Source organism: Lytechinus pictus, chromosome 13 (genome assembly GCF_037042905.1).
Source record: "Lytechinus pictus isolate F3 Inbred chromosome 13, Lp3.0, whole genome shotgun sequence".
NCBI classification, from domain to species: domain Eukaryota; kingdom Metazoa; phylum Echinodermata; class Echinoidea; order Temnopleuroida; family Toxopneustidae; genus Lytechinus; species Lytechinus pictus.
In genome coordinates this window covers 24,068,856-24,092,106 of record NC_087257.1, presented here as the reverse complement: position 1 = coordinate 24,092,106, position 23,251 = coordinate 24,068,856, and the positions used below count along the sequence as shown (strand labels likewise).

At 38.7% G+C, this 23,251-nt stretch overlaps 2 protein-coding genes across 6 annotated transcripts in view; both read left to right on the top strand.

The window, feature by feature from the left end:
* Positions 1-4,825: 4,825 nt before the first annotated feature.
* On the top strand, positions 4,826-10,051 carry LOC129259360 (uncharacterized). The gene has a single exon (XM_054897654.2). The coding sequence runs from the start codon at positions 4,826-4,828 to the stop codon at positions 10,049-10,051; it is 5,226 nt and encodes a 1,741-aa protein (XP_054753629.2).
* A 355-nt stretch (positions 10,052-10,406) lies between these two features.
* LOC129274290 (protein disulfide-isomerase A4-like) overlaps positions 10,407-23,251 on the top strand; it is a 25,625-nt gene continuing 12,780 nt past the window's right edge. The window contains exons 1-3 of one of the 5 annotated variants that reach the window (XM_064108559.1): positions 10,407-10,491; positions 11,296-11,356; positions 17,434-17,649. In XM_064108559.1, the coding sequence (XP_063964629.1) occupies positions 17,541-17,649 (109 nt within the window). In that variant the 5' untranslated portion in view covers positions 10,407-10,491; positions 11,296-11,356; positions 17,434-17,540. Of the gene's footprint in view, positions 10,492-11,295; positions 11,415-17,221; positions 17,302-17,433; positions 17,650-23,251 lie in introns of those variants that run through there. The other 4 variants (XM_064108555.1, XM_064108557.1, XM_064108556.1 and 1 more) reach the window with 4 other exon arrangements.

Below are 23,251 nucleotides of genomic sequence, written 5' to 3'. Positions count from 1 at the left end.
CTTGAAAATACTTATTTTAATTCAATCAACTCTTGATTCTGATGTTAAGTGAAAAGTACAGATACTATTGATCTTTGATATCAGAATAATTGATATCAACATTCTTTTAAATTATTTTTTTTTCATATAGTTGCTCTTGTATTTTTGGAGCATCATTCTTGCGCTGAAAATTTGCAAATTTCGATCTATTCAGGCTCAAGAATCACATTCATCAGTGAAGTACAAAATTCACTGCTGTCATTTTGCGCCAGTTGATTTCTAAATAGTAGTCATTTTTAGGCTCGTTGCCATTCACTTTCATTTTTTTGGTTGGTGGCTTATCCACATTCAAAAGACAAAATAAAGAAAATCGGATGTAGGATAAATGTGTGTTTGACATTTATTTATATATTGCATTCATTAGGAATAAACAATTATTATTGAATGCTACTCCTGTAATCGTTGAGGCTTCGATAAGTTGAATCCTTGTTAGGTTCTTTTAATAGTCGTAGAGTAAGTAAAACTTATTGACACTTCTGCGATTACTCAGAGTAGTACAAGTTTGATACATTCTATTCTACAAGTGTAGTTTCTGAAACTTGAAGCTGCACTGTAATTTGTAAATATACTTTCACTGATTACACCCATTGCTACAGGAGTGGAGTGTGTACACGATTTATTATTAATATTCAGACGCTTGTTCTTAGCAGTACAAGTATTGCAATACTTCACTCTTTCCTTGGTAGATTGAAGAAGTATACCAAACCTAGTTCTTTCACTGATCTGCAAGCTTTATTCTGTTAAGTTTAATACACTGTAGATCATTGAATTTGGATTTATGACAGTTAATAATATGTTTAAGAATATGCCTTTGAATCACCAGAGTGATCATCAATAATATTTTTCTGAATTTATTTGGAATTTATAATGCTGCAAAGTGATATCACTAGAGCAAAACAAAGATTAGTTGAAGACATTTTACACCTTCGTACGAGAAACAGATACTTAACTGAGGGTTTACTGGCAAGGAATCTATACAAGCTAGATTATCCTGACAATTTTGTAGTTGAGTTTGGTACTACGTTTGATTATTCACAGGCATATGGTATATCCGATTTCCATCTAGCAGATCTTGTACTTAAATGTGCCAATAAATGCCGTTATGATTGTGCAAAGCCTCCCCCCTTCAATCGAGGTTGTGGTGCCCACAGTTCTTATTCTTGTGGGAGTACTTCTGGTGCGCGGGTTTCCTCGTTGCCCAAGTTCTTGACCTTCGATGGCAGAGGGAGTTGGCAGTCTTTCTTATGTAAATTCCAACTGTATTCTGAGACAAATGGTTGGGATCAAGCCCAAGAGCGCAATCAGTTTTGCTACTGTTTAGAGGGAAGTGCAAGTGAATTTCTGGCATTAGTTCTTGGTCGCGAACAAAGCATTACCTATACAAATTTGATCAAGAAGTTTGAACAAAGATTTGTTTCCCAGGAGACTCCTAAAGACGAATTGATATTCAATTCGTCAAAACAGGCTACAACTGAATCTGAAATAGATTGGGCACGTTGTGTCTTATCTCTTGCCGCACGTGCATTTGAAGGACAGCCTGAGGAGATTGTTGGGAAGAAAATCATTTATAAATTTTGCCAGGGTTCCTTAGACCATGAAGCGGGACAATATGCTCTTAATTCACATCCGCAGACTCTTGAGGAAGCCATTTACAGAGTTCAGTTGTTTCAGTGTAAGCAGAAGTATGCAAGACAAATGCCGTACGATACTGTTGAGGAGGATCCCAGAATCAACCGTATGGGTGTTTCCGGGCGCGCTTCTAATGCTCAGCTGCCCTCTCGTCTGGACAAGCTGGAGGACCGTTTGTCAAGTATTGAGAAGAAGGTCGACAACCTTCAATCTCTAGAGACACAGATGAAGTCCTTACAGTCTACAGTCCAGGCATTGGTCACGGCTGTTCAAGAGCTGAATGAGCCTACACGTTCTCCTTCGACAGAAGACACTGAATCCAAGGTGTCTTGTCGTGATGTTTGTTTTGCATGCAACAAATCTGGACATTTTAAGAGGAACTGTCCAGAACGTTTAGCAATAACACATGTAGATATCTTAAGTGTAGATGAAGTAACTGTAAATACCACATGTGTAGATGATGTAACTGTACATACTACATGTGTAAGTGATGATACTGTAAATAATATAGGTGTAGATAATGCAAGTCTTGTAACTGTGTCAGAGGACAGTCGAGCCTCTACTGAGGATGCCAAGTATGGGCAAAGTTATCTTGTGCAATTACTTTTGGGAATTACCCCTCCTAAGTTCTCTATCCTTGAATTCCTCAGTTCTTTCTTGTGGTGGAACCAGAGGTATGTTTGTAGTTTAGGTAACAACCCATTTCTTACATCTTGTCCTTGGCTCCTTCCTCCCTGGCCACCACCCCAAGAATGGAGTAATATCTCCTTGATCAGTTGCTGAAAGTCCTGCAATTGAAATTTCTGTTAGGCATTATAATTAATTCTATAGTCACTGAAGGTAAGGGCACACTTCTTATTTTTCAATAGTTTTTACCTCTTCAGGTGACATATGAAGTAATAGTTGCATACACTGGTTATGCAATAGATAATTCTTTTATCATATTTGTATATATTTTATATTTCATAAAGATATAGATATTTCAACCAAAGATCTTTTACCTTGTTTGCAAAGGCTTTATAAACAACCTTGGAAATATTGTCATACAGGATGTTGAAATAGTAGTAGTTTTTTTCTCAAGAGAAAATACTATGTATGTATGTCAGGTCCAGGCTGTTATATCTATTTGCACCAGATCTGGTTGAATTATCCTTACATTTTTATATGTTTTTAAGAGCTCAAACATATGACCAATTATATATCATATTTGTAAAGGTCACATTGTACAGGCCTATATTAATTGGTAATAGAGCTCCAGCCAAATTGGCTTTATTCCATTGTCATTATTTTAATAGTACAATATACAATTTAATATAAAGCACTGACCAAGAGTCAACTTTAAGAATCTTTGTCAAGTAGTGCACTTTGAAGGATGAACATATCTTCTTTCAGTCATTCAGACTTGCACTAAATGAGAAGATAACCTTTGTATCAATACATAGACAAGACTGGGCCAGCCTGGCCAGATTAATACTTACCATTAACTTGTTCTTGTTTCTCCAAGTGTATATTTGCTGGTCTCAAGTGATGAGATGTTTCATTTTGCTGGACCAGCAATCTTTTTAATGAACAAGTTAAGAATAGTTCATATCCTCAGATCACACTTTTTGTGTATTTGAGGTATTTTATTGATGTCATATATTTAATCAGTTTTAATCATATAGCCTAGGCATATATTACATTCTTCTGTCAGAGTTCTTCATATCTGTTTATATCTATTGAGATTGCACAATATAGCCAATTCATGGATTTGTCATATATGTCGCAATCTGATGGAACCGGGAGGAATGTAGTAAATTTGCCATGTACCTGTATATGTATTAGTCTATGTATTGACCTATGTTCATGTATGTTAAGTCTGTGTGTGTGCTGTGTGCATGCGAGGAGCGTCCTGATTGGAGGAGCCTTTATATGCTCCTTCGCATGCTACGTGTGTACGTGCGTTGCACAGCACGTACACAAGCTGGTGCAAGAGATTAGATCCAGACTAGACACCAGAGAGAGAAGACCCCGAGACGCCATCGAGTGAGGACATAGTAGCTCCCCACTCGGCGCCATGGTCTGCAACCTAGCTACATAGAAGTCAATGTTACCTGAGTTAGTTATCTACCGTGTGGAATCCTTAGTACAAGTGTCAGGTGAGTATTAGTTGTTGTCCGTGTCTTGTATCGTCGGTAACCCATTCGTGTAATTAGTGAGTAATAACCCTTGTCAGTGTTGTACTTGTCATTTATAACCACTCGCCATCGTATTGTATCGTATCTCGTGCCATCACATCATCTGTAACCCACAACTTCCATTTTTACAACATAACGTTAATACAAACGTGTTCAACATGACAGCGTACCGAGTGAAAGTTTAATTCATGAAAATTTGTTGTTAATGTAATTCAAGGCAAATGAGAGAAACAAACATGTTTTATGATAGTTTGTCAATTATTTGAAAACACGTATTTTGTTTAATTTGGTTCAATAACTCATACATTTGAGGTGAGATATGAGACCTATTTTTCTTACGCTAATCACTTTGAAACCCAATTGTACGGATATTTTCCGCGCACGTTTTCAAAGCGGAGGAATATTTTCTGATGTTTCTTTGGTGATTCGGCTTTAAGCTAGTTTCGATTAAGTCGTTTTTTGACAAATATTACAATACTTTGCTAAACACTTTGCAAAAGAAACTGAATTGTGCAGTTTGATCATAAATAATAATAGATGTTTATGTAATTTTTAGAAACAAAACAAATGACATTTCAAACACATTTCAGTGAATAAGAAGCTTATGTTTTAATGATATAGATAAGCACAAGTGTTTACATAAAAGTGTAATGAATAATAACACGTTACAGTTGACAAGTGAAAGAGGTATTGATATCATTTCCAAGTTATTAACCCATTGTAATACTATGTGAAAGGAACCATTAGTACTTAATCAAGAGTCTAAATCTTTGTTGTTTAATTTTTGTTATTTGCTACAGGATTCACACACAGTTGTTGAATATATGCTACAAGCTAGCACCGCTACTGAGATACTTCCAAGTATTAAAAGGAAGCTAATTTTAGAATACGCCTCCTTTGTGGTTATTGTGACAACGTGGTATATGCTGACACGGTCTTAACAGTTCTTCAACAACTTTGCTGTATATTATCAACGCAAGATGGCTGACACAAAGGCTCTAAAGGTTTCGAGGCGCAATCTGAAGGGACAATTGACGAGGACATTAACAGCTATTGTCAACCTCTCCAATGACTCTGCAGATACTAGTCTCCTCAAGCAGTACATCGACAAGGCCGAGGAACAGTTCGCAAGGGTAGAAGAGACGCACGCAGAGCTTGTACAGGTAATAGAGAACGACGTTGAATTTGAAGCACAGGAAACCTGGATGGTCAACTGTGAGGCAGACTTTGTCCAGAAGATTAATGATGGTAGGAAAATCCTCAGCAAACAGCTGTCGCCATCATCAATCAACCAAGCATCCAATCAACAGTCAACTACTCCTCCAAGCTCTCCTGCTCCTACCTCTCGGAATCAATCTGCAGGTGCCTGTGCTCCCAGGATGGCGAGACTTAAATTCCCAACATTCAATGGAGATATCAGGGAATATCAGAGATTCAAGGAAATGTTCCAACATTGTACGAAGGAACTGTCGGAGATTGAATGTTTCTTCCAGTTGTCAGAATCAATGATGTCTCAGAAGGAAAGAAACTTGGTCAAAAGCTGTTCGAGTGTAGCAAGAGCATGGGAGATGCTAGACCAACGCTTTGATGACAAAGACCGAGTAGTTGACAGACTGCTACAGGATTTGGATAGTCTCAAGCCATATGAGAGTAAAGGAAAGGTTAATCTTCCTGCAATGGCAAACTTCATCCAGGTTCTTCAGAATTTTGAATGCCAAGCAGAGACGATTGGTTTAGCAGGTGAGATGAATAGCAGGATTATGCTGAGCCAAATCAAGTTGAAGCTCCCAGAGGAACATAGGATTCTGTATTACAAAAGTGTTCGCGATGACAATACTGATGATTCCCTCTCAGGACTCAGCAAATGGCTATATCAACAGCACATCCTAATTGAGAAATCAAAATCTACTACATCTGAAAGCTTGGAACCTACAAAGAGAGTTTCAAAGTCCTTCAACGCAGCCATGTTGAGGGAGGATACATCAACTGCACACATCCCAAAGTGCCCTCTGCACCCAAAGACCTCATCTCATTATCTGAAAACATGCAATAAATTCAGGTCCCTTGCGCTAAAGGAGAAATTTGACGTGATGAAGTCTAACAACATCTGCTTCAGGTGTGGCCATAATAACTGTATCTCAGGCAAGCCACCTTATGACCACAGTAAGTGCCAGTTCAGGTCACCATGTCGAGTCCAGATGTGTGGTAGTGATGAGCACTTTCCCGCCATTTGTACCAAAGCCCATGATGATGCCAGAGATCAGAGTCGAAGAGTCAGTGCTAATCAAGAAGACATTGTGAGACCCATGCATTCCAACAGCTCAGTTCAATCTTCTACAAGCACAGAACTAGGGAAACTGCAGGCTACCTTACCAACTGTGATGGGTTTTCTGCGATGTGGTAACAAACGACACCCTGTACGCATCCTGATAGATGGGGGTAGTCAGGCCACCCTCGTAAGAACAGGAATCTTTCCCAGAATTGATGGCGACTGTTACCAGGACCATGACCTGAGCCTTGTAGGTGGAAGCATTATCAAACGCAAGCTGAGGATCCTGGAATGTGAAATCGAGGATAGCCAAGGAAATTGTTCATACCCCTTGAGAGCCATTGAGATCGAGAAACCCTGTGGAGATATACCTGTCATTACTCCTCAGCAGCTGGAATCATATGACCACTTGACAGGTGTAAATATTGATGAAGCCTCATCACCAGTAATTGATCTATTACTTGGAGTGGACAATACTCACCTTATGGTCTGGGAGGAATATATCAGAGGAGGCAGACCCGATGAACCAGTTGCGGTAAGATGTCCCCTAGGTTGGTTTATTCAAGGAGGTCCATCTAACACAGCACCACTTCTTAACTACGTTAACGTGGTCGCTTCAGGATCCCTAGAGGAGTTCATTGGACTCGAGACGGCTGGCTTGGAACCCAGGAAATGCAAGTGCATTTCTGATGATGAGAAAGGAGCTACTGAATCCATGATGAAGAGTGTCAATCAACTACCAGATGGTTCTTATGAGATCCGCTTACCCTGGAAGCGATCTCCAGAAGGGTTACCAGATAACTATGAGTACGCTGTAAAGAGACAGAAGAGCCTTGAGAACCAGTTCAGAAATCGCCCAAAGGAGTGGGAGGTCTACTGTCGGCAAATGAAGGATCAACTGGAAAGGGGTGTCTCTCGGCTAGTGACGCAGGATGAGTTGCAACAAGACAGGGAAACAGGGAACAAGATGTGGTTCCTTCCACACTTCGCAGTTGTCAAAGACTCAAAAACCACTCCAGTCCGTGTTGTATATGACGGTAAGGCGAAATTTCAAGGACATTCCCTGAATGATTATCTTATCAAAGGAGAGAACGTCAACTCAAATCTGTTTGAGGTAGCCCTCCGGTTCCGTGAAAATGAAGTGGGCGTGATCGCTGACATTTCAAAGATGTTCCAGGCGATCAAGATTCCCCCAGATGATGCTAGATTCCACAGATTTGTGTTTAGAGAAAATCCAAATCACCCAATGCAAGTCTATGAACTGAGAACCGTTACATTTGGGGACAAGCCCTCCCCTACTGCAGCAATAGTCACTCTCAGACATGTGGCTAGTGAACATGCACCGGATGATGACAAACTACAGAAAGTAATCACAGAGCAATTCTATATGGACGACCTGAATGAGTCAGTCAGGACCACTGAGGAAGCTCTGGAGCTGAAGTCTAAATTGACGGACACGCTGAAGAAGGGAAACTTCAACATAAGGAAGTGGCAATCTAATGTGAAAAAGGTATGTGACGAGACAGAAAACACTGAAACTGCTACAGTTCTTGGAACCAGTTGGGATCTATCTAAGGATACACTGAGCGTGAAGAAGGTCAAACCCTCTGACGATACTACCCTGACCAAACGGAAGATTCTTGCTCAAACGGCATCCTATTACGATGTTTTTGGAATGCTTTCTGGTCTGTTGGTACGCCCCAAGATTCTTCTTCAAATGTTATGGCAAATAGACCTTGACTGGGACTCCCCTATTGACAAAAGCAGTGAATTGTATGCCATGATGAGTAAGATTAACAGAGACCTTGACAAAATGGATGGCATTGAGATTCCAAGATGTCTGATACCGGAGCCTTACAGGGGAAAGAGACCTCTACCTACAGCATATATGCATGGTTTTAGCGATGCATCGGAGGACGCTATGGGTTTCGCAGTTTGGCTGAGATGGTCCCATACTGACAGTCAACAAGCTCATTTATCCTTTGTCTGTGCCAGGTCTAGGGTGACGCCACTAAAGCAAACAAGTATGCCTCGGAAGGAGTTACAAGCTCTTCTCCTTCTATCCAGATTGATGTACACCATCCGAAGTGCTCTACGCCTCAACATAGAAGGATGGAAGATATGGACAGACAGCATGACGGTGATAAGTTGGCTAAGAGGGCAATCGAAAACCTTCCGCTCATATGTTGCCCATCGAGTTGGTGAGATCACTTCTGAATTTGACCCCTACAGTGATATCGCCTACGTTCCCACAGATGAAAATGCAGCTGATCTCATTTCTAGAGGAGGCGATGTCACAGACATGCAGGAGGTCATTGATGGACCAGGATTCTTGAGATTACCTCCTCAATCATGGCCGAAGACACCTGAAAACATTCCCGTCAAACCAGGAGATCCTGAACGGAAGAAATTTCACTCCCGAAACAGCAAAACTTTCGCATTATCTGTGAATGCTGTGTCCAAGAATTATCCAATTGTTGATGCAACCAAATTCTCTAGTTGGTCTAGACTCCAGATGGTCACGGCCAGGGTGTTATCCCTCAAGGAGCTTCCACGGAATCAATGGCTGAAGCAACTCATCCGGCAGATCTCTGAATGGCCATCCCAAAGAATGATCAAGGAAGCAGAGCTATATTGGGTCAGGCAAGCACAGAAAGGGATAGATTTCCAAGATCCCAATATACAGAAACTCAGTCCATTCTTTGATGAGGACCAACAGGTGTATCGTGTTGGCGGACGTCTTGGTAGGGCCCCTTTGTCGTATGATGTTCGCCATCCTTATCTTCTGCCAAAGAATAGCCACATTAGCTTCCTCCTTGTACGTGATAGACATCTACATGCCCTTCATGGTGGTCATTTGCGGACTGCGAATGAGGTCAGGAAGAGGTATTGGATAGTAGGCGACATGAACATCGCACGACGTGTTGTTCGTTGTTGCATCCCTTGCAGACGATATAGAGGAAGACCGGCACACCAGAGAATGGCCGATTTACCAGAGTTCCGGATCAGCCCTTGTTCTCCACCCTTCAAGACCACCTTGGTAGACTATCTAGGCCCAGTAATGGTGAAACTGAATCGTAATACCACGACCAAAGGATACTGTGCTTTATTCACATGTGCAGTTACCAGGGCTGTCCACTTGACTGTTGTCCAGGACCTCTCAACTCAGGCTTTCCTTCAAGCCTTGGAAAGGTTTGTCAGTGTTAGAGGAGCACCTGCCATGATGGTTAGTGACAATGCCACTTGTTTCCGAGGGGCTGACAATACAATCAATGAACTGAATCTTAAACTCAACCAAACACAGGTCCGTGAGCACTGTCAACGTTTCAAAATCGAGTGGAAGTTCGGACCACCAGGAGGACCTCACCACCAAGGAGCGGTTGAGCGCATGGTCCAGGAAGTAAAGAAAGCTATGCGGCATCTTGTGAAGGCGGATCGTCTAACCTTTGTGGAATGGGAGACCATCTTCTGCAGGATCTCAGGTCTCATCAATAGCCGCCCCCTGACTGCGATGTCTTCCTCACCCATGGACCATCCTCCAATTACCCCCAATCATTTTCTTATTGGTAGAGGGGAATTGACCTGTCCAGACATCCCTTGTGAAGACTACAAAGGAGATCCACGCAAACGTAGAGAACTTTGCAATAAAATGGTGGACGGGTTTTGGCATAGATGGCTTGGCTACATCCACAAGTTGACGCCACGTCAGAAGTGGCAACATTCTGCAGAGAACATAGAGAAGAACGATATTGTCCTTGTCATCGGTGATGACAAAAGACGTGGGTCTTGGAAGATGGCCGAAGTAGTAGACACCAAACCTGGACAAGATGGACTGGTAAGAATTGTTGAAGTGAAGTTTGCAGACGGCACATGTGCAAACAGACCCATCACTAAACTTGTATCTCTGATGAAGCGAGAGGAACGTTCAGACATTTAGACTTTGAGAACGATGATATTAATTACAGGACAATTATGAACATATTGGAGAAATTGCTCCTAATGATTCAAAATGCCAAAGATGAAAAGATGGACATTGGACAAATTGCTCCTAATGATTCAAAATGCCAAAGATGAAAAGATGGACATTGGACAATTATATTTTAATGAACCTTTTTTATCAAAGTTTTAACGCAAGAATTGATTGTTGTATTTGTGACATTCCGTCACGCTTAGGGGGTTGGGATGTCATAGAATGACATAGTTTTTGATATTCAGATATTGTTGCCTTTTGAAATGTTTGGTTTTTTGCATGTACTTGAGTTTAGACTAATTACCCTTCAAGGTCAAAGCAAGGTCACAGCTAAAACAAGACCGTTCGAAGGTACATCGACCTTGGTCGATCCCGAGTTTTCTTCGTTTTTTAATACAAAACTGAAGGTACGTTAAATTCTGTTCGATTAATATTACAGTGTAGTTTATGCTTAATTCCTACATATATTTCTGTAATGTATTTAAGGTGATTAGGGTCAAATTTAGACCTGTCTTTAAAAATGGATAATGGAAAATTACATAACTAACGTTAATACAAACGTGTTCAACATGACAGCGTACCGAGTGAAAGTTTAATTCATGAAAATTTGTTGTTAATGTAATTCAAGGCAAATGAGAGAAACAAACATGTTTTATGATAGTTTGTCAATTATTTGAAAACACGTATTTTGTTTAATTTGGTTCAATAACTCATACATTTGAGGTGAGATATGAGACCTATTTTTCTTACGCTAATCACTTTGAAACCCAATTGTACGGATATTTTCCGCGCACGTTTTCAAAGCGGAGGAATATTTTCTGATGTTTCTTTGGTGATTCGGCTTTAAGCTAGTTTCGATTAAGTCGTTTTTTGACAAATATTACAATACTTTGCTAAACACTTTGCAAAAGAAACTGAATTGTGCAGTTTGATCATAAATAATAATAGATGTTTATGTAATTTTTAGAAACAAAACAAATGACATTTCAAACACATTTCAGTGAATAAGAAGCTTATGTTTTAATGATATAGATAAGCACAAGTGTTTACATAAAAGTGTAATGAATAATAACACGTTACAGTTGACAAGTGAAAGAGGTATTGATATCATTTCCAAGTTATTAACCCATTGTAATACTATGTGAAAGGAACCATTAGTACTTAATCAAGAGTCTAAATCTTTGTTGTTTAATTTTTGTTATTTGCTACAGGATTCACACACAGTTGTTGAATATATGCTACAAGCTAGCACCGCTACTGAGATACTTCCAAGTATTAAAAGGAAGCTAATTTTAGAATACGCCTCCTTTGTGGTTATTGTGACAACGTGGTATATGCTGACACGGTCTTAACATTTCCCTTAGACGTGGCGTCAAACTAACTTTATGTTTTTATGTATTTGACAGTTGGCTTCCATCTACTATATACATGATATAAGGAAGAAAACATGTTCATGTATAGGCAACTGTACATCATTAGCTTCTTTCTCGGTTGCATAAGCATAATTAAAAAGCGCGAACGCCCTGATGACGCAAGTTACACTCAAGCTGCTTTAAAGGAGTTTGAAAAAACCCACACTTTAGCAATAGCTTAATCGTCAAGGAAATGCTAGCGGTCAGTTAGCGATTGCTTGAACTTCCTAGCAGAAGCATTTGCTCGCTCATCTTGATGCAAACGGAATGAAGTAAAAGCCTAGCAAAAGCAAGTGCTACTCTTTTTAATGCATCTGACTCAATGTCTTGAACCCCATGTGGAAGTTAAATATTTTATTCATGTGCAATTTGATATTCTAAATCTATAGCTCAATCTAATTTTTGAAAGTGTCAATTTGTTCCAAATATTTTCGTTGACCTGATTACGTGTAGAAGTAAATAGAATATTTGCAGGAATTACAGCTGTACAAGCAATATCATGAATATGTAAAGACTGAGAAACAACAAACTAGTGGAAGCAGTGTGTCACCAAGGGGTATTTTGGAGTATATGGATATAAATGACGCCTCCCCCTTTAAACCATATGTTGTAAATTAAAAAGTACTATTTTCACTCTTCACTGAAATATTGCTTTTATCTCCCTTGCATAGATAGTAGTATGTAATTATGAGCTGCGTTCACCCATTTTTTATCAGGATGTCACAATCAAAACCTTCAAATTTTAATCATTGCTGCAAATCCAGATTTTTATATCGTGATATTTGGCATTCAAATCTTCGAGATATTCTTGAAAATAGTATTCTTCACCATGAGATGGATTCCAGTATATGTATACCCAAGAAACATGATCGATTGATTTATTTTATTCGTCATGTAGCTATAACGATAAAAGTATATAATTTTGGAGTATCAAGCCCCTTGACAACCCATAAAAGTCGAGGTTTATTTCATCTGGGGTATTTAGATACAGAAGCCCCTGACGACATACCAAAAAACACTAATGAAAAGCAAATTAGTAAAGCTGCAAATGTGTTTTTTTTTAATGTCCGAATTAATGTCAGTAAATGAGGCCAGCGTTGCCTTTATGTGTGTAATTGAGTTTTATTCAATAATGCTGTACTACCCAGCATTAACAAAGTATAGGCCTAAAATACCAAAGCAGAAGTTACCTTTACAACTCTAATAGCAAGGTTAAGTAAAATATTACCAATATTGGGTAGAAAGGTAGCTTTTGCATCTTTGTATGGTAAAATAGGTATTGGACGTGTATGGTGTATCAAGTTAAACTTGATCAATAGAAACAATTCCAACAAGCATAATGTTGAAAAATTCACACATGACCGCTTTAAACGTCAAGTCAGCCCCAGAAAAAAATGTTGATTCGATTTTTAAAAAAATCCAACAAACATAATGTTGAAAATTTCATCAAAATCGGATGTAAAATAAATATGACACTTTAAAGTTTCGCTTATTTTCCACAAAATATAGTTATACGCACAACCCAGTGACATGCAAATGAGAGAGTTGATGCCCCTCACTCACTATTCTTTTGTGTTTTTTATTGTTTGAATTATAAAATGTTTCAAATTTTACAAATTTAACAATAAGGACCAACTTGACTGAAAATGGTGAAATGAGGGTAATTAAACATATTCAGTGGAAAATATTTTTTTTTACGTTATGAGGAGAAAATTTAAATATTTCATATTTCATAAAAATTATAACGAAATACAAAAAAAAATAGTGAGTGGTTGACGTCATCAGTCCCCTCATAATATGCATATACAGACCATGATGTGCATGATGTGCAAATAACTGTTTTATGAAATTAAGCGAAACTTTATAATGTCATAACTTTCTTATTTTACATCCGATTTTGATGAAAGTTTCAGTGTTATGCCTGTTGGATTTGTCTCTCTTTATATGAATCAACTTTTTGTTGAGGTGGACTATGTCTTGTCCTATAAATGTTCACAATGTTTGATATTTTTCCCAATAAACACTCATGCTTCATCTTTGGTTGGGTAAAAAGTGTTAAAGAGTTTAGTTTTTTTTTTTTTAATCTACCCAATATTTCTTCATCAAGAAAGGTTTCGTTTCTTTATTCATATTTTTATTCATTATTTTGTAAGTTTTGCGTTTCATATAGGATCGTGAAGGGAGGGCTGAACATATTTTAACCATGCATTGTTGGCATATCATAGGGCATAACTGATGTTGATAGCTGGCGCTATTCTTGTATACTGTACTGGGCAAGCTCAGCTGTGGGCAAGTTAGTAAAAACAATGGGAGTCATCTGTTGGCTATGTACAGAATACAGTGGAAGCAGGGGCGGATCCAGGATTTTCCAAAGGGGGTGGTATTTTTTACAAGAAAATGTTGACCCCCCCAAAAAAAAATAAAAATAAAGGGTCTTCACTACCAATATGATATTTATTCAAAGAGGATATTTCATCTTCATGTGCTCGCAGATCGTGTATAATTGTATGTCATTGGTCATTTATTGCTGTCCGACTCATGATCAGTACATCGCTTTTCCCTGTTTTATTATAGGGCAAGTCCAAGATATCGCACACCATACGTATGGGACGTTCAGAAATTTTCAACCACTGAAAAATATTATGAAAGCATTTGGATTTTATGTGGTGTTATAGTATGATGTATAGCTATGAAAAGAATACTGTCTTAAAGCTTGATGACATTTTACCTTGGTTTAAACATTTTATGAACAAAAATATACCCACTTACCAAGGCCCTGGGAACGATTATTTGACTGCGGGTGCTGATGTAAATATGAAAAGCAAAGCAAATAAAGGTTTTCACTACGTCAAACAAAATGGAGGTTGAATTGGTCCCGAAAAATTAGAAGAGAAAAAAAAAGTTTCATTAAAAAATTGAGGTCATTTTTACACATCTTCAAGAATACCTCGGGGCGTGGCCTGTGGAGAATATATTACACGCAGCACCCCCAATAATATTTTTGGGGGTGCTTCACCCCCATAGCACTCCCACTCCCAAGAACGCTGGCAGTAATCATTAAAGGTCAACCGCGTAGCCAAGATTTCATTTTGGAGGGGGCGGTAAATTGGTGCCAACACTTACAGAGCGCGCGAAGCGCGCTCCCTGGGGGGTGGGTGCAGGGAGGGGGAGTTTCCCCCTCCCGCGCGAAGCGCGAAGCTTTTGGTGTTTCATAAATTAAAATGAAAAGGAGCCGTCTCTCTTGTCTCTAGTACCTATATCAGCTCAAATTCAGTTGACTATATTGTGATTTTGAACCTTGTTTTCAAAAGTGATTGTGAACGCACATAAAAGGAATACAATGGAGGAAATTAATATAATAACCCCGCGCGATGCGCGGAAGCTGAAGCGTTTTATCAATTTTTTTTGCCATGTAAAGGGTCCAGAGAAAAGGGTATTCTCAATGATATATTGAATACTTCCCTTGGAAAGATCAGATTGATTAGAAACTATTTAGCGACAGTGCACATATTTAACTCGCAAAACAGAGGAGAAGAAGTGTATATGCCGGGAGGAAGATATTCCTCCCCGCGCAGAGCAATGAAACTCTGGAATTTCAAAGAGCGGACGTTTCATCAAATGCAGCTAGATATCTCTAATACCCCATCGGCTCTAATTCAATTGATTTTCTAAGATTATTGAACTTCATTACAATGATAATAGTGCGCAAAAAATTGAAACTTCTGTGATTTATTGAAATTATATAAAAAAGGATGCCTAATTTCTTTGACTTATCCTGAAGCGTTTCATTTTGAATTATAAAGAAACTTAAGTGTCATTCAAAATTTCAAACTGTGGGCGCAAAACAGGACAGGAAATGAATGTGCAGAGAAATGACATGAAGTTTAATAGAATTTGATAAAAAATATTGTACTTTTTTATTTAATACGACACGAATTTTATACCTTCCTCTTTTAAAATTAGGTACCTGTTTGCCCCAAAATTATGGTTGTTTAGTAATGAGCTGAAAAGCGGGAGAAGTTGACTTATGGAGGTGACGGCAGAAATTGATATAAAGATTTTACACGCCCGGAGCCGACCAGACCAGAAGTTGCGCGATCAATTAAAAAAAAAAGATAACTCCATATACTTCGGCCTATATAACTTTACTCTAATTCCATGCCCTAATGTATATATTTGAACTTTAACTGGCAAGAAACACATATAGCTGAGGTAAAAAAACAGTGTTGGGAAACAATGGAGAACTTCATTATTGTCATTTAACCGCGCACAGCGCGGAAGCAAAATTCATATATACATTTAGAGCAAGAGTGAAAGACTTTCTCTTTTGAGAAAAAAAAACCAAAGAATAAAAAGAAAAAAAAAACACAAAGCTACCGTTCTTCCCTTTCCTCCCTTCCCTTTTCCTTTTCTCCTCTCTTTTTTCCCTTCTTTTTTTTTTCTTTTTGGGGACGTTTTTTTTTGGGGGGGCGACCGCCCCCACCGCCCCCCCTGGCTACGCGCCTGAGGTAGGCATACGTACGCATCTTGTTCAGGATCACAAGCATTGCTCAAAATAAATGAAATTTCCAAAAATTTTGGCTCGCGCTTTAGGTTCGCACTATTTAAATGTGTATGTGTTTTTTATAATTATATATTTATGTTGTTTTATAAAGCTAAAAAGTTACTGTTAGGTCACACCTTCAACGAAAATCAACTCTGAACGGCCGATCGGGCGAATTTTTTGTTCGCCCCCAAGGCTGTTGGCGGATCCGCCCCTGAAGGAAATCAATTTTTGCATAAATTTGCATAATTTATATGTATTGCAGTACTGGAAATAGATTATTTAATTATTCGCAAGAATATCATGATTGTTTTTACATGAAGTCAAGATGAGTTTTTGACATCTGAGGGGCTACCCACTATATGCTCTCCATTGCCACTAACAGTGGCGTACGCAGGGGGGGGGGTCACAGGTGTTAACCCCCCCCCCCCCCCTCCCTATAAAAAACTGTTTAAGACCTTTTTCTCTCTTTTAAAAAAAAATTGGGGGTATGAAACGACGTAAAGTTTGTGGAAGAACTTTTTTTGGGGGTGTCAACATTTCAATCAGCTTAAAACCCTGAGCCCACCTCTTTTTTAATCCTGTGTACACTACTTGCCACTATCTTTAAGTTGACCTCTAGTTCATAAAAAAGTTAAAACATATATAAAACACACAAAATAGAAAAAGAAACAATAATAAACATTAAACTCTACATTTTAATGGGCGGGCCTATACCAGGGGCCGCGGAACGGTTTTCAAAGTGGGGGGGCTGACCATGCAAAAAATCACAATGATATGGTCATTTTTAAGTTTTTGTACCCGGTTTTAGAAAAAAGAAGGGGGGTCCCCCCCTCCCGCTTCCTCTGTATACTAGTACATCTTGCTGCTCCACTTCGGAGTCGTCATTCCGGAGGCCTATACTGGCTTCAGCTGTATGATGGTGAAACTTTTGAGTATTTTGTTTTGAATTTGTGTTTTCTTTATTTTTTAACTGAAGTTTAATTTACTTTTTTACAACAAGATGTATTTCATAAGGACTGAGTAGATGATGCGCGAGTGCAAAGCGAGAGATGATTTTAGCTTGGAACTTTAATCTTTTCTTTTTTTCATGTAATTTAGATCTGAAATCATGTAAATTTAGGTAAACCAAGTCCGATATACTATACAGTAGTACACGTGTCAATAAACCTAGCAGACGACACAAGTGCCAGAAAACTTGGCGTTCATTCATTGGTTCGCTAGCAGTCTCTTGGAGCCTCTTTAAAATATTAATGCGCGAAGTATTTTCTATTTTTCGCCTTTTGGTTTACAAATCGTGAATCGTCAATAATTGAGTAAAATTTTGAAAATATTTTGATTAGAAAAAGACCACGTGTTGTATATAAAATGTTGTTTTCTTAAATTCCATGCAGTTTTTATAGGGAACAAGCTTTACATTCCGCGCAATATTTATCTTGATTGAGTGTGATGGGGTTTTTCCAGGGTATCATTCTACGCTACGCCTACAACACTTTCAGACATGATGGAGTGTCGAAAACTACAGATATTTGTCCTATTCTTGGCTATATGCAGCCTAACATTTCATGTGGCAAGCACCCAAGAGGAGGAAGAAAGTCAAGAAGCTGAAGGTTCGTATTAAATCTAATGTAATGACTGTGTGGTGAATGTGACTAGGTGAGATTATTTTGTTCACGAGCCCGAACCTGAATGACCTGAGCGGGAAAGAGTTCAGAAAACGTGCCGGAGCTCTGGCGTGATCAACTCCTTGTTGGTGCTCCTCAGTTCCGCGGAACTGGGCCGGGGTCCGTTTCATAATTACATGAATTAAGGTCAACTTGTTACAATACCAAATTTGCGGCAAGAGTTCCATATGCACCCCACTAAAATTGAAAATAAAAACATGGTGAAGGTTCAGAATAATATATCTAGATCTAGCCCACTCATGGGATCAATGCATCTCGCGTGCGAAGGATTCATATGCACATGTAACCCAGAGAGCTCCGGCCCGTAGCGGGCCGGAGCCCAGACGCTCAGTGTGCAAACGGGCATTCAGGTGAGAGTACCGTGAAGTTTGGTCAAAATAATTTTGATAATAAATAATTAAAACAAATTAAGCACTTACCACGATTGTATGGATGATAGTCTAACGAGTGGCAGTTTCCTGACATCGAGGCACAGACTGGAACCTCAAAAAACGATCAGTTCTGTCGCGGTAGCTCTCCTCTTTCAGAATTCAACACAAAATGGCCGATCGAGACCGAGGCTAGTATAGCACTAGCGCATATAGACTTTGTCAAATTCGCGCATGCGCCCTACACCCTCTCGAACGGCCATTTTGCTATGAATTTTGAAAGAAGGAGAGCCACCGCGACAGAACTGATCGTTTTTTGAGGTTCCAGTCTGTGCCTCGATGTCAGGAAACTGCCACTCGTTAGACTATCATCCATACAATCGTGGTAAGTGCTTAATTTCTGTTTTAATTATTTATTATCAAAATTATTTTGACCAAACTTCACGGTACTCTCACCTGAATGCCCGTTTGCACACTGAGCGTCTGGGCTCCGGCCCGCTACGCGGGCCGGAGCTCTCTGGGTTAATGCACATGGTGCACGCGAATTTTTCACACCCTTTTTACTAAAATAACTAAGCCATTCCTTTTAAAATAATGTTTCTAATTGTGCTATGACACTTACCGAACCATATGGATCGTTTCTTGTCTTCTCTTTGGTGTGTTTTTAAGAAAAAAAATGCATTTTCTCGTGATCTTCACGTAGATACCGCAGGGTAATTGTGGTTGTAAACTTTTGCTTAAAGAGGGCGCGCGATATTATTCACAAGATGTTTGTTTACGACGGTTCTGCAGATTGTACTGCTAGCTGCATTTTAGACGCTCAGCATTATTTTCCTCTTTCTGTTTTTTTTTTTTTGCTGTCAAGCGGTATTTTCTATTGTAGCGCCATCAGCGATGATGAAATGTAAAGCGTCGCCTTGAAATGAAGAAAAATTATGTCACATTAATTCGTTAGTTTGTTTCCTATTTTTTTTCACTTTTTTCTTCTTCCTCATCTATGATCAAAGGTGAATACCTTTTTTTGATATCTGTTCTAAAAGCTGGACATTTTAAATATTTTGTTCAAGTAAATAAATCAACAGGATAGTAATCAAAATGCGATAGAGCTGCCCGAGCTGAAAATTCTGATACAAGGACTTGAAAATAAAACATTCTGAGCACTTTTTATAACCATGATGAGGAGACCTATATATATATATATATATATATATATATGTGTGTGTGTGTGAAGTTATACATGTACTACAGCTTTGGCAACTCTTTTATTTAAATATTGTGTGAAAGATATATATATATATTTATATATATATATATGTATATGAAATAAGCTAACACGAAAAAAATACGTTTTGGGGACTGTTAAATAAGAATTCATGAGTGGGATAGGTAACTATCTATTCTATTCTTGTTCGTTTTCTATTATTATTTGTGTGTTGTGTTTATTTTTCTTGAAGCACCAAAAGATGGACATGTCCGCTAAGATATATTAACGAAGTCACCATTATTATCACAAGCTAACGGATCAATTAAAATGCGAGCGTGAAACGTGAGCTTCTTTTTTTCTTAATTCAGTCTTAACGATACTTTTTCATCATATTTTAAAGGTGAATCTCATGATTCAAAATGATAAATGCTTGTCGCACGGGCAGAAATAGCGGGACCAATAGTTATTTTCAATATTCCGAACTGCATTCTGGACGTTGTATAAGCGCCTTTGTATAACAATTAAAAGGGTAGGTCTATTTACCTTACAAATTATGCGAGCGCTGAACTTTTGGACATTTAAACCTCAACAAATGGACATTTTTTAAATATGAACAACATCATAAATGTCACTTACAAAAATGATGCCAGCGCGAAGCTCGCGCTTAGAGTTTTTGATATTGATGACAGGACTGTATCTAAATGAAAAATAATGCGAGGGCATTTGCGCTTAAGATTTAAATTTGGGATTTGAAAAGTCCGACAGATTACCTATACTTTTAAAAGAGGAATGACCTCCAGAATTCAAGCGCGAAGCGCCAGTAGATTTATGTTGAAGTTTAGACCTAGAACAGGGACGTTGAACCTTTATAATCATGAAAAAGATGGTATTTTTATAAATAAAACATGGGAGTCTAATTTTGTTTTAGTGTTAATATTCAGATCTTCAAACTTGACATTTTCCTATCCCCTTCATTATCCCCTCTCCTTCTCCCTTTCCCCATTTTCGTTCTCCCTTCTTTTCTTCTCTCCCTTTCCCTTCCCTTTTTCGCTTTTCCTTTCCCTTCTTTTCTTTCCTTTCTCGCTCTTTCCATTTTTCTTTCCCTCTCCCTTCCCCTCTTCCTTTCCTTTGTTTTCTTTCTATTTTATGGTCTCCTTTTCCCTCTCTCTCCTCTACCTTTCCCCCTCCCTTTTCCTTTCCCTTTCCCTCTCCTTTTTTGTGCAAACATATAAAAATACGTAAAGGATATGTTCCTCTTCTGTTTTATACTTTAACAGAAAACATTTTGTTCAACCAAATTATGATTTGTATTTCCAAGTTCCATGTAATATTTTCATTGGAAAATCTCTTAAAGGTCAAGTGCACCCCAGAAAAAATTGTTTGAATAAATAGAGAACTATGTTGATTTTTGGTACAATTTCCTATTATGCGCCGACGACTTGAATCGAGAATGTTCGATAGGAAAATTTCGCATTTCGATTGTTGTTTGCGTAATTTCCACCGCAGTACGAAGGATGACTAAGGACGGACTGAGCGAAGTATCCTGGTTGAGATTTGGAGGTAAGCGATAAAAACACTTTAATAAATAATTTATAATTGCTTTTTCATAAAAACTTGATCATACGATCAAGATTAACATAGCGGACAAATATTGAAAGGTTTGGCGTAGTTTAGTCCCTCACATTCGTGTGATGAATGAAAACGTCAAAATGCACTATGAAATCACATGTGTTGTGCGAGGTTAGTATACTAACCTCGCATGTTGTGTGAGTGGATCTAGCCATAATAATACTACTAGTATGGCAGTGAGTCCAAACTTCGCGCGTGTCCATACTTCGCGGACGGTCATTATCCTTAAAATCTGACATCATCAACGTGAAAAGCGACCTAAAATTACCCTTTGGTGTAAGTTTCTTTAGGATGAGTTCAGTATTCATGAAAATATTGGCAAAAGATCGGCAAATTTGTAACCGTTAGCGCCCGTTTTGAAGAAATCTGATATTCTCAACAAGCATCACGATATCACCATTTTGCAAGCAGAAATCATCAAAAATGTGAGTTAAATGTGGTACTAACCGATTCTATAGCATTTTGCCATCAATCTGATATAAATATTTCACTTTTTGAGCTTGAGCTTTTGTTTAAATGTCCACAAAAACTTTGGTCCGCGAAGTTAGGTCACACTTTTTTGAACGTTTTTCCAGCACAGCGCGCATTTGCCGATCGGAATAGAATTTTGAGATCGCGATACCGGCGAATCCCCTTGACCTACTTTACATTTTCGTCCATGATTTTATAGTTTACGATCTTGCCGTCAATGTGGTAACTATTTCTTGACTTGGTTTTGTATATATTATGAATATTTTGTGAAAAAATTTAAGCCTGATGAATATTTTTGAAAAGTGCGCGAAGTTTGGACACCCCATCATACAGTACGCCTAGGCTACGCCTACGGCGATGCCTTGACTTGAAGTTGAGGCTTGATGGGGGAGTGGAAATATAACATAATCTTTAAAATACCCCTTCCGTATCAGCGCTTCTCACTAGCAATACACTAGCAGCACCTATCTAACGTTAGGCCTAGGGCGGCTATAGGCTAGCGGGAAGAGGTCTTGACTGCACTGCAGATAAAACGAGTCAAGTTTGAGTCTTAACTGAGGTAAGCAACAGTAAACAAAAAAATGATAGGAAAATCTGAGGTGAACGAACCGGATGTTTCAACAATCTTTTGTTATTTTTGGTGGGGGGTGCATACGGAACTCTTTCCAAATTTGCAATAACAGTTCAAAGCTACTGAAATCCCACTCACACCTATTGCGAGGATAGCTGGATCTATACTAACCTGGCACTACGAACGTGCTTTCACAGTGGATTTTTCAAAGGTCGGTATAAAACATTGTCATGTCTCATGACATTGTTGGCACAGAACTTCAGAAGATTCAGAACTGAGTGTTGCCTGAAACTCGTTTTTGCTACTCACCAGAGCTCATCCCAGTTGCCAGTAAAGCTTCTGTATGAGCTGCCAAAGGGATTACTACATCAAGTATTAAATTAATGGGACCCTGATTTCTGAGCTCTGGACCGGACCCCAGCTCAGTGTTCGCTGATCGTCAGCCTCGACTCCCTGGACTGGATCTAGTTTAGAATAGCCTGGAGAGTAAAAGTCATTTACTGACGTAGGCTTAATCTCCATGGAGCCTGGGACGAGATGGCATAGGCCCACACACACTGAGTATTTTGGAGACAACAATGTTGCTCCAAAATACTTGTTTTCTTCAAGGTTTTGATCCAAAACTTATGTAAATGGGCTACAACTTCATTTCCCCCCATTATAATAAACTTCTTTTTACATGAAAAATAATGTCAAAATGAAGAAAAATAATGTAAGAAGATGAGCAGATACAGATGTTATTGTCGCCATTTTGCTGTCTTTGTTATCGTAGCCTATAGCTACAAGATGCGTATAGAAGGCGACAATATCATGAGCAGTGCCAGTTTCAATTTAAAAAAAATATACTTCCATCGGCCAATAAATATCATGAATCATAAAATAGTTGCATCGGCGGATAAATAACATATTTCATGATATCTATCAGAGAGAGTAAAAATCATTTACTAAACGTATGCTTACTCTCAACGGAGCCAGGAATTCCATCCCATTCATCTGCTTGTACCGCCAAAAAACCTGAAACTTTCGCCCCCGAGATTTCTACTTCTAAAAAATTTAGCCCTAAATCATATAAATGGGATACAACTTCATTTCCAACATTTCTATGCTATCGATTTAATTTTTAAACAAGAATTTTGAAAAATGAGAAAAATATTATGAAAAGAAGGGGGAGACTTGCCCGATGTTTACGCCGCCATCTTGTTTCTCATTGTTCTTCGCCAACGTTACAGACGCACATGGAGAGTAAGCATACGTTACACACCAAACTTTTGTACCGAAAAGTGG

Bases quoted from the DNA above. Each gene is read 5' to 3' on its own strand.
- LOC129259360 (XM_054897654.2), top strand. From the start codon at position 4,826: ATGGCTGACACAAAGGCTCTAAAGGTTTCGAGGCGCAATCTGAAGGGA.